The following is a 12637-nucleotide window of genomic DNA, read 5'->3' as shown; positions in this document are numbered from 1 at the left end:
GAGTTACAGATCCTAAGAGAGAATAAGTTGTATGCTAAGATGGAAAAGTGTGTATTTGCTGTACAGGAAGTGCAATTTCTAGGTTACCTGCTCTCATCCTCAGGTTTTCGTATGGATCCCGAGAAGATCCGTGTTGGACTGGGATCAACCCGAAAATCTGAAATCGTTTATGCGGTTTTTGGGGTTTATCAACTACTACCGTAAATTTATCTTGAACTATTCATCGGTGGTTAAACCTTTAACAGACATGACTAGGAAGGGTGCTGATATTTCTGTCTGGTCTGATGCGGCATTACTGGCCTTTTCTGCTGTGAAAGAATGTTTTACTTTGGCCCCTATTCTGGTGCAACCAGATGTGTCTCAGCCATTTATTGTTGAGGTTGACGCGTCTGAGGTAGGGGTAGGAGCAATATTGTCGCAGGGTCCTTCACCCAGTAAATGGCGCCCATGTGCATTTTTCTCAAAAAAACTCTTGACTGCAGAAAAGAATTGTGATATGGGGAATAGGGAATTGCTGGCCATTAAGTTGGCGTTCGCGGAATTGCGGCATTGGTTGGAAGGAGCAATTCATCCTATTACGGTAATTGCGGATCACTTGGAGTCGGCTAAGCGACTGAACCCAAGGCAGGCCAGATGGTCATTGTTTTTCACCAGATTTAGCTTCATCGTCACTTAATGCCCTGTGGTTAAGAACGTCAAGGCAGATGCTTTGTCACATAGCTTTCCTGTTGGGGTGAGTCTAATGACCCTAGTCCCATTTTATCTGAAGGGGTGGTTATATCCGCTCTTTATCCTGATCTCGAGGCCAGGGTGTTGGAGGCACAGGAGGATGCTCCGGACTCTTGTCCTCAGGGGAAGTTGTTTGTTCCCTCCGAATTACGTCACAATGTGTTTGAGGAACATCACTGTACTGTGCTTGTTGGGCACCCTGGGAGTAGATCGACTGTCAATCTCATCTCTCGTAGATTCTGGTGGCCGGGGTTGCGTAAGTGTATTGAGGACTATGTGTCAGCCTGTGGTACCTGTGCACATGCTAAGGTGACACATACTTGGCCTTCCGGATCTCTGCTTCCATTGCCCATCCCGTCCAGACCTTGGACCCATTTGTCCATGGATTTTATCACGGATTTACCGAATTCTTCGTGAAAGAACGTGATTCTGGTGGTTGTCGATTGTTTTAGTAAAATGGCACACTTTATTGCATTACATAGTCTACCCAATGCTAAAACTCTTGCGCAGGTGTTTGTCGACATCATCGTGAAACTGCATGGCATGCCCTCTTATGTGGTGTCGATAGAGGGACTCAGTTTGTTTCCAGATTCTGGAGAGCGTTCTGTACTCGTCTGGGTCTACAATTGTCCTTCTCTTCGGCTTTTCATCCTCAGTCGAACGGACAGACGGAGCGCACTAATCAGAATCTGGAGACTTACTTGAGATGTTTTATTTCAGAGAATCAGGAAGAGTGGTCTTCATTTTTGTTATTAGCTGAGTTTGCTATAAATAACCATAGACAGGAATCCACTGATACGTTGCAGTTTTTTGGGGCATATGGGTTCCATCCATAGTTTCGTGCATTTTCTGGTGCTCATAATTCCGGCATTCCTGAGGAGGAACGATTTTCTTCTTCTTTGTCTTCTATTTGGCGGAAAATCCCAAATAACCTGAAAAAGATGGGCAACAGGTATAAGTGTGCGGCTGACAGGAAACATATGAGTGGTCTGGACCTGAGAGTGGGTGATTCTGTGTGGCTGTCTACAAGAAACATTAAACTTAAGGTACCTTCTTGGAAGTTGGGACCAAGATTTATTGGTCCATATACGATCACTGCCATTGTTAACCCTGTATCCGTCTTGAACTTCCTCAGGCATTGAAAATCCATAACGTTTTTCATAAATCGTTGTTAAAGAAATGTGTTGAACCTATTGAGCCGTCCTCCTTGCCTCCCGCTCCTGTCATGGTGGACGGCAATTTTGAATTTCAGATCAGCAGGATTGTGGACTCCCGAGTTCTCCGGAGATCCCTCCAGTATCTCGTTCATTGGAGAGGGTATGGACCAGAGGAGAGGATGTGGGTTCCAGCGACCAATGTTAATGCTAGTCGTCTGGTGAATAGATTCCACAGAGCTCATCCTGATAAGGTCGGTCCTGGGTGCCCGGAGGTCCCCCGTAGAAGGTTTTAGAAGGTCTGAAAGATTATCTGCAAATTAGTGATCTGACAGCCTCTTTTGGTTTTGGGTTCACTATGTCTGTGTGTTGCTTGTATGTCCACACCTCCTGTTCAGAGGTGGATCATGTGACCTTTACCTTCCCCTATTTAGTCTGACTTTATCCATCACTCCTTGCTTTAGATAGCTTAATTTGTTTTTTGGAAGACCTGGAGTGTGGTTCTAGTTGAAGTCCTGTTCATCCATCATCCTCAGAAGTTAAGTGTTCAGTTTGTTGTATTTTGTATTCCCCCCACCTTTGTTGTTTACTAGAAATCAGCGAGACACTGGTTCCTTCACCAGGGAAGGAGCGGGTAGTCTCTGCCCTGTCATTACCATTAGGGCATCTGAGGGCCACCAGGATTTTCTAGGTTCCTGTGTATGGGCATCTCTACCATCGAGAGGTGCCCATACAGATTAGAGTTAGGGCCAGGAACAGGGTTTTATAGGTGGTGACCCTTTTCCTTCCCTAGCGGTGAGGCCTAGTGTCTTTTCCCTTCCTTCTTGTTGTCTTTTGGTGTTCTTCCCTACTACATCCGTGACAATAGAGCTGTGAAATCACAGGGCTGGCTGGCTGCTGATTGGCTGCATGCATGGCATTGTGGGTAATCCCTCGCTCCATGTCCTAACATGTGCAGCAGCCATTTTAGGAAAAAATGTGATTCATTACCACAAAGCGCAAGGAAATTCGGCTTCGGTGTGAATCAAATTTTTCCTGAAATTCAGATCGAATTTCACTTCGCCAACTTCGATTCGATCATCTCTAATAAGCACCTTGAACAAGCAACCTTTCCCACCCCCATATTAAATACACAATTGCTATTAGGATGTAGAAAAATGGGTTTTCTAAGCTGCAGGAAGAAAAGTTACTATTGTGTTTTTTTTATTACTATGCATCTGTTGCTTTGAAAGGAAGTCACATAACGCCCATAAGCGGCGTGGAAGTCATGAGACTAGAAACAGGACGAGCCATAAGAAAGGAATCACAAGAAACTGAAAAAGTGAGAGCATATTTCCCCGAGACTTGGATTTGGAAACTTATTCCTCTAGGGTGAGTTGGTTTCAGAAAACTCTCTATAAATCCATTTTTCCTAACTTTTAACATACTACAAACTCATAAAACAAAGGAACCAAGAAATAAATATATTTGTAAAAACGGCACAGAAAACCTTAAAAAGTTGACCTATAGCTAAATACCTTTGTTTATGCATGTAATTAAAAATGTAGTAGAGCCACCAAATTATTCGATAAAATCTAACTGTATCGTGCCGCCTGCTTTTTTTTCACTTTTTCTTACTTCTCTGTCAACCTTACTGAAAGGTTCACACAAGATTAGTTGAATCCTTCAACTTCTCCCAGTCCTATCTACTGTTAGAAGCTGTGACAGTAACAGGCATAATGCTGCATCAGAAAGGTCCACCCCCTGTTAAAGGACACATTCCCTGTGCCGCAGCAAAAAGGACACATCCTCTGAGAAAGGATACACCTCCTGATCTGCCAGCTTGAAATAAATGTACAAGAACAATTGAAGAAATAAATGGGCGGCAGGATATTAGAATTCATGTGAGTAGAGATCAGCAAATTGGAAAATTCAATTTGGCTTCTTTGCTGAATTTTACAAAAATTTTTGCTTTGTGGTAAAATACTTTGTCACAAAGCTCATCTCTTTGTAAGTAGTAGGTGCAATGACAGGGAGCGGCGATTGCATTGCCCCCTGTCCTTGTACCCCTCAGATGTCACGTTCATAGCTGATCGTGGCATCTGATATAAATAACAGAGTGCAGAATTTTAAAAAATAGAAATCATACTTACCTGATCCATTTACGTTCTGGCACGAAATCTTGCATGGCCCGAGATGACTTCATCACTCTGGCCGGCGTGGTGATGTCATACGTCAGCTCGCACAGGATTTCATGCTAGATCTTCAAACACGGAGGCCGTCGGCCTGTAGCGAGCAAATGGATCATGTAGGATTTTTTTTTTGTTTGTTTTTTACACTATTTCAGGTTAAATTGTTTCGCCACCGTAAAGCATGGGGAAATTCGGCTTCACTGAGAAATTTATCCAGAAATTTATCCTTCGTGAACTTTGATTCGCATGTCTCCTACAGGACAGGTTCTACCTTTGTTAGAAAGAGATTTTCATGTACGTACTTTGTGTTGTCTGATTTTCACTGTATACATTAATAATGGGATAGTCCCTTTAAAGCAAGCTTACTTGAATTCTGAATTTCTGCAACTCTTGCAGCTACCCCTTTGAACATAAAATTAGCAGATATGTCATTCCTTCTGTCGAAAAATTAAAGGGGTTGTCCTATGAAAAAAATTCTACATTTTTCGAATCAACTAGTGAATCTGAATGCTTTCGTAATTGCATGTATGTAATAAAAAATTCTATGTAGCCATTGAGTTGTTCAATAAAATGTGTATATACAGTGGGATGCGAAAGTTTGGGCAACCTTGTTAATCGTCATGATTTTCCTGTATAAATCGTTGGTTGTTATGATAAAAAATGTCAGTTAAATATATCATATAGGAGACACACACAGTGATATTTGAGAAGTGAAGTGAAGTTTATTGGATTTACAGAAAGTGTGCTATAATTGTTTAAACAAAATTAGGCAGGTGCATAAATTTGGGCACTATCGTCATTTTATTGATTCCAAAACCTTTAGAACTAATTATTGGAACTCAAATTGGCTTGGTAAGCTCGGTGGCCCCTGACCTACATACACAGGTGAATCCAATTGTGAGAAAGAGTATTTAAGGGGGTCAATTGTAAGTTTCCCTCCTCTTTTAATTTTCTCTGAAGAGTAGCAACATGGGGGTCTCAAAACAACTCTCAAATGACCTGAAGACAAAGATTGTTCACCATCATGGTTTAGGGGAAGGATACAGAAAGCTGTCCCAGAGATTTTAGCTGTCTGTTTCCACAGTTAGGAATATATTGAGGAAATGAAAGACCACAGGCTCAGTTCAAGTTAAGGCTCGTAGTGGCAGACCAAGAAAAATCTCGGATAAACAGAAGCGACGAATGGTGAGAACAGTCAGAGTCAACCCACAGACCAGCACCAAAGACCTACAACATCATCTTGCTGCAGATGGAGTCACTGTGCATCGTTCAACCATTCGGCGCACTTTACACAAGGAGATGCTGTATGTGAGAGTGATGCAGAGGAAAGCCTTTTCTTCGCCCACAGCGCAAAAAGTTCCGCTTGAGGTGGGCTAAAGCACATTTGGACAAGCCAGCTTAATTTTGGAATAAGGTGCTGTGGACTGATGAAACTAAAATTGAGTTATTTGGCCATAACAAGGGGCGTTATGGAGGAAAAAGAACACAGCATTCCAAGAAAAACACCTGCTACCTACAGTAAAATATGTTGGTGGTTCCATCATGCTGTGGGGCTGTGTGGCCAGTGCAGGGACTGGGAATCTTGTCAAAGTTGAGGGACACATGGGTTCCACTCAGTATCAGCAGATTCTGGAGAACAATGTCCAGGAATCAGTGACAAAGCTGAAGCTGCGCCGGGGCTGAATCTTTCAACAAGACAACGACCCTAAACACATGCTCAAAATCCACTAAGGCATTTATGCAGGGGAACAAGTACAACGTTCTGGAATGGCCATCTCAGTCCCCAGACCTGAATATAATCTGTGGTGTGACTTAAAGAGAGCTGTCCATGCTTGGAAGCCATCAAACCTGAATGAACTAGAGATGTTTTGTAAAGAGGAATGGTCCAAAATACCTTCAACCAGAATCCAGAATCTAATTGGAACCTACAGGAAGCGTTTAGAGGCTGTAATTTCTGCAAAAGGAGGATCTACTAAATATTGATTTCATTTATTTTTTGTGGTGCCCAATTGTATGCACCTGCCTAATTTTGTTTAAACAATTATAGCACACTTTCTGTAAATCCAATAAACTTCATTTCACTTCTCAAATATCACTGTGTGTGTCTCCTATATGATATATTTAACTGACATTTTTATCGTAACAACCAACGATTTATACAGGGAAATCATGACGATTAACAAGGTTGCCCAAACTTTCGCATCCCACTGTATATAGCGCCACCTGCTGTCATTTTCCTTATTTCACTGTCCACCTCAGTAGCCGAGGTGCATTCACATGCTCAGTTCCATCCTTCAACTGTCACCAGCTTTATCTACTGTTAGAAAGTGTGACAGTTACACGGAGAAAGCAGCAGCCAAATAGACACACCCCCTGAGAAATGACACACCCTCAAGACCATCACAGAGAAAGTTATAGACACAATTGGGTCTGGAATAGGGTTAAAAATAATTGCGATACCATAGGGCTTCAATCATTTTACTCTCAGACGTCTGTGGAGACGGCTTGCCCAGGCCAATCCATTTTAGCAAGTTTAGCCCAGTAGAATGCAAAATGCGGAAGTAAGTCTCTAAGAACCCCAGAATCACAGGATCTACTGGTAGCTCTCCCTACTTTTGATAGTAAAAACACATCAGTCTACTATTAATAAGAGGCTGTATGGAAGGTGCCAACAAAAAATACTGTAGTCCAGAAAGTGCAGAATATCAAGACATAGATTTTCCATAGATTACCTGTGAAAACACTAGAATTTCTGTAACCATGTAATCTGAACATGTAACACCCCAGAGTTGTGTTACTACATGCCTCTAACCCGCTACTATCTTGTAAGAGCCTGTATATTGTCATCTGATGTCATTTATATTATGTCTTCACAAATGTGCATATAAAACCCTGTTAAATGTAATAGTTTTCTGTAATTTCCCAGGTTCACCAGTAGGGGGCAGCAACTCCATTAGCAAGGTACTAGTCCCAGTTTAGTGTATCTGAGCTGGAATGGATTATTCCAGCTTAGCTCCCCCTCTGTGGAGAGTGGGCTGTTCCCACATCCTGCAGCATGGGTGGAGAAGGAAGTTAGAGTTTAGTGTAGCCTCCCCCCTGCTAGGGGAAGGCTGTGTGATAGCGTTCAGGAGATCCCCTGTATAGGGAAGACAGCAAGGATCTTGTCTCAGCTGAGACCTAATCAAATACCCAGGCTGAGCAACTTCAGCCTCAGCTGGATGAAAGAAGCAGAAACCACAGACAACCTCCAGAGTTTCAGGAAGAAAGCATCCCCTGAGAAACCATCTGAGAGTTAAGTCCAGAGACCTAGGAGAATCCATTCCTCCTCAGCTAGTCTGTCTACATAAAGCAGAAGTTACAGAAAAGTGCAGAAGATTAATTCCTGCCACAATTACAGAGCTACCAAGTAGACGACTTATCCTGCAAACTCACATTTAAAGAGCAAAAACATTCATTTCTTGCCAATCATTGCTAAAACCTGCTGGGACCAGAGACCAAAGCTGTATACTGCTTGTATACAAGTAATCTTCAGTAAAGAAATGTTTGAACTTCATCTAAAGGTCTAGACATCATTTCTGCTGCAAAATTCCTGTATTACTCACTACACTAAAATGTATTGCAAGTGAGCCAGGAGCCAGGAGTTTAGCCGTACCCAGTTAGCATACTCCGTTGACACAATTATCCCTACTCTACAGAGACATTAGGTGTAAGGGCCCTGGGGTAGTACCCTACGCACACTGCAATTGGTGTCATGACAAATACAGACTATTATCCACTCGTATCCTGGCCCACTGCATAAGTGGCATCAGCGTACCCATTCCTGGTCACTGCATAAGTGGCATCACGAACAGGATCTGATTGTGTGCCTATCACTACTTTAACAGTATCGCATTGTGTGCCTATCCCTGCTACAAGGCCTACAGACTGTGTGAAAACCCTGAAAATTGACTTTATTGCCTTTATTGCGCACTGGCACTCCAAGGGTTAATTATATTTCTGTAATGGCGCCGCTTCTTCATGCCCTTTTGGAAGCGGGAAAACGCAGGAACGCCCTCTCTGGAGCGCGAAAACGATGACTACGCCCCCTGGAAACAGGAACACTAAACACTGCCCACTAAGAACTCTGTAATGTGAGCCAAGGGAGCGAAGACTCCTCCCCATGGGCTCCACCCTCACTTCCTGCATTGATCCTGACCAAGCAGCAGAGGAAGATGGCGCTCCCACAACCCAAGTGGGCCAAATGACTGTGCAAGGAGAACCAGTTTATGCGACTCACGCACTGGAGATCCGAGTCTCCCAACTCATGAGGAGAGCTGGCCCCAGTACCTTTGGAGTGTCCCCAGAGGCTGTGGATTCCTCAACTGTCGGTGAGACGGCCGCTGCTGCTCAAGTAAAGATGGCAGCCATTCCCGCGGAAGATGATGTCGAGACTACAGTCCGTACCCCGGAGGATGAGGATCCCTCTGCGACGGCTGAACACACAGACCAGATGTCCCCCAAGATGGCCGACGATGACAAGCCTGCTCCCATGGAACCCACTGCCAGCAAAGCTGTCCAGACCCTGGAGGCCTCTGCATCTCCAGCGACCGACGTCCCAGCTACAGAGACAGCCGCGACCACCGCCGAGCACCAGCAGGAGGAACCTGAAACCCAGCCGCAACAACAGATTGTAGCCATCCCGCACCCTGCGGTCCCCTACACTACTAATAGGCCCCGAGAGGCCCTGCTTCGCACGGCCGCTGGCGTGGCGGAGGCGGCCGGAGTTTCCACTTTGCCGCCCAGCTGGACTGAACCCAGGTCCAGTCACCTTAATCCAGAAGTCCCAATGGAGATCACCTGTCATGCCCAAAGCCAGTGGGAGTATAAAACAGCTGTTGAGGAGTGGGTTAAACAGGTGCTGGATGACCCTCAGCCAGCAGACCCCAAACTCGCCCGGCGCACAGGAACCGTACTCTGGTTTTCTGTAGAGAGAGGAGTGGGCTTCCTCCAAGATAACTACTCGGGAGCCGAGGTATTCATGGGCTGCCGCTCTGTCAAGCGCACTTACCTGCCTCAGGCCCGACACAATCTGTATGTGGGGGACCAGGTTGAATACACTTCAATGTGGTCACTTCAAGGCCCTTTTGCCACAGGAGTGACCCTCCTGGCCAAGCCACTATCCCCTGCTTTTACCCCTGAGACCTTGCAGGAAGACCCCAGGCTCTGCAGGGAGGGTCTGTCATTTGCAGGAGACCCCAGATGGCAAGTTGCAGTTCAGGGAACTATTGTAGCACAACCTGAGCCAGAACCCCTTATACCTGACCTGGCTGCACCCCCAACACTACGGGTGGGCCAGATCAATAACTCTGTATTAACATTTAATCCCAGGTTGCAACCATGCATCCTGCCCTGGAAGCTCCCACAGGCACCCCCAGTTTGCCTTCTAGAGCCTCTTGAGCCAGAGGTTTTGTCCACCTCTGCAGCGGCTAGGGATTCCGGCTTGAGGCATGTCACCACCGCATTCACCAGGCTGACTGCTCAGTCAGTACCAAAAGAAAACACAAGAGGGCAGTGGCGCACCGCAACTGCTGCGACTTTTAATTACCAGAAGAAGGAGCACCCCCTGATGAGCTCTAGTAGCTCCAGTAGTGAGGAGGACCTGCAAATCCTTCTCTAAATGCTCCTTTGCTACAAATAAAGGATTATTGGGAGCCACAGTGTGGACTGGTCTTGAAATCTGAGGGACTGTTGGCCAGTTTTGTTGTCATCATTGCTGCTAGTTACAGCCTCAGCTGGATGGGCACTTTTGTAAGGACTCCCCCTATCTTCAATAACTTTTTATACCTCAGTTTACATTGTTTTATCCCCTTTCTCAGGTTATTTGAGAGCCTCATGGAACTATGGCTCTCATCATGTTGCTATGTGATATGTGTTTTATATAACATTTTATAACATTCTTTGGATTACAAATATACTTCCTATTGGATTACAATTAACTCTATTGTTTCCAGTGGATTACAAGTGACTTTTATGTGTTTCCAGAGTATTCCAATCTTAAAGCACTTCAAAGAAAAAGGACTCAAGTCATATTTGAGCGTGTTATTGAATATTGATTACACTAATAAATGCATAATGTTTTTGCACTGTTTTTCCCAACATGTTTACAATTTATGCAACGTTACAAGCCAGCACCCAAAGAAAGGACTCGAACGTGTACCTGAGCTCTTTGTGATCTCTATTGTGATATTTTTGCACTATGTTTTTGCACTCATGTTTACAGGTTAAGCAACGTTCAAGTACTTACGCCCATTGTATGGACTCTTTTATAGATGCCGCAATGTGAATTTATGCACTTTTTGTGAAAGTGCACTAAACTTTTGCTTTTAGCCAGATCAGTAGCACCTTGCTTCTGTGTGCCTTGATGTACAGCTCTGTTCTCTTTATATGGACTGCCTCTTTGGACGCTTAATACTAATGGCCTACATCTGGTGTCATATATCCCGGATACCCAGGTAGGACAAGTGGTAAGTCCCAGGCAGGTCCAGCAACTACAAGGGTAACCCCGCTGCTTCGGGAATGGCTAGGAGTCATATACCCCTCCTTCCTGTTTGTTATATGTGCCAGGATTGGTAATGGGACTATGAAACCCCCCCATCCTGGTTTGTCTTACAGGAGTTTCATGGGATTATTATACCCTCCTCCTGTGACATTGCCAGAAGCGCAGGGATAAGCTGATACCTCCCCCTTCTGTGCCTTTGCCTAAGGTATGGCGCCTCCACCTTAGAGCCTTTTTGCTACCCATAGTCACCATAGTGATCGTGCTATAAGCCTTATATTTTGACTTTGGTGCACGGAAGGGAATACAGGATAAAGCCACCCTTCCATTTGCGGGCATTTCATTACATAATGGTGGGACTACAGAGTAAAGACACCCCCATGCTTCCTTTGGTATTAGGCCAAAATACTTCAAAGTTAGTCAGTAATGATTGATTACTGCAGACCGCTGGTTTACTGGGTATACCGAGAGGGAAACTGTTAATTAGGACACCCTACTCATGCGGGCAGGAACCTCAGGGAAGCCGTTTCATGTTTGTCTTTGTATGTCTTTATGTGTACTTCATGCAGCACTTTGTATTAATTTGGGTACCCCAGAGCTCATTCCTCTCACAATAAGCATAAGCCGAGGGCGGTTTAACTCAAAGTAAGGGAGAATATAACACCCCAGAGTTGTGTTACTAAACGCCTTTAACCCGCTACTATCTTCTAAGAGCCTGTAAATTGTCATCTGATGTCATTTATATTATGTCTTCACAAATGTGCATATAAAACCCTGTTAAATGTAATTGTTTTCTGTAATTTTCCAGGTTCACCAGCAGGTGGCAGCAACTCCATTAGCAAGGTACTAGTCCCAGTTTAGTGTATCTAAGCTGGAATGGATTATTCCAGTTTAGCTCCCCCTCTGTGGAGAGTGGGCTGTTCCCACATCCTGCAGCATGGGTGGAGAAGGAAGTTAGAGTTTAGTGTAGCCTGCCCCCTGCTAGGGGAAGGCTGTGTAATAGCGTTCAGGAGATCCCCTGCCATTCCTCCTCAGCTAGTCTGTCCCCATAAAGCAGGAGCTACAGAAAAGTGCAGAAGATTAATTCCTGCCACAATTACAGAGCTACCAAGCAGACGACTTATCCTGCAAGCTCACATTTAAAGAGCAGAAGCATTAATTTCCTGCCAATCATTGCTAAAACCTGCTGGGACAAGAGACCAAAGCTGTATACTGCTTGGATACAAGTTATCTTCAGTGAAGAAATGTTTGAACTTCATCTAAAGGTCTAGACATCATTTCTGCTGCAAAGTTCCTCTATTACTCCTACTATCACTACACTCAAATTTATTGCAAGTGAGCCAGGAGCCAGGAGTCCAGCCGTACCCAGGTAGGAGACACCGTTGACACAATTATCACTACTCTACAGAGACATTATAGGCCATTACACCACTCTGGCATTCCTAATCTGGGACGTGTGTTATAACACCTTGGAAGGGCCCTGGGTTATACCCTGGGCATGCTGCAATTGACGTCAAGACAAATACAGACTATTATCCACCCGTATCCTGGCCTACTGCATAAGTGGCGTCAGCGTACCTGTTCCTGGTCACTGCAGACAGACAAGACGTAAAATGCTCAACACATGAAACCAATGCTTCCCTATGGCCCTGGTTCACACTTGAGCATTTTACAGCGCGTTTGAACGCGCTGAAAAACGCCCTACGCTCAAAAAAGTTCTTGAGCTTCTTTGGGGCGTTTTGTCGCGCGTTCCCGTACATAGACTTTTGGGAACGCTCGACAATGGGCGTTCGCTTGTCTCTATGCGCGATTGCAAACGCCGGTACAATCGCGCATACAGAGCGCTCCTTTCAGAACGCTCAGGTGTGAACCCAGCGTCAGACATAAAATGGTAATGTATGTTGGTGGAAATGTTATGGTTTGGGGCTGCTTTGAGTATCAGGTTCTCAGAAGCTCATCATAATAGAATCACAAAAGGCATCACGAAAACATGTGAAACTTTGTTCTTGGTTTCCCATAGAAACCATTTTAGAGACATCATTGTTAAA

General features: G+C 44.6%; 1 protein-coding gene across 1 annotated transcript in view; it reads left to right on the top strand.

The window, feature by feature from the left end:
• Positions 1–12637, top strand: part of LOC122940096 (alpha-2-macroglobulin-like) — a 174593-nt gene that overhangs the window by 88661 nt on the left and 73295 nt on the right. The window contains exon 18 of the mRNA XM_044296442.1: positions 3116–3254. Within this exon, the coding sequence (XP_044152377.1) occupies positions 3116–3254 (139 nt within the window). The remainder of the gene's footprint in view (positions 1–3115; positions 3255–12637) is intronic.

Source organism: Bufo gargarizans, chromosome 6 (genome assembly GCF_014858855.1).
Source record: "Bufo gargarizans isolate SCDJY-AF-19 chromosome 6, ASM1485885v1, whole genome shotgun sequence".
Taxonomy (NCBI): Eukaryota; Metazoa; Chordata; class Amphibia; order Anura; family Bufonidae; genus Bufo; species Bufo gargarizans.
The sequence above is the reverse complement of the archived record's forward strand: the minus strand, read 5'-3'. Positions and strand labels throughout refer to the sequence as shown.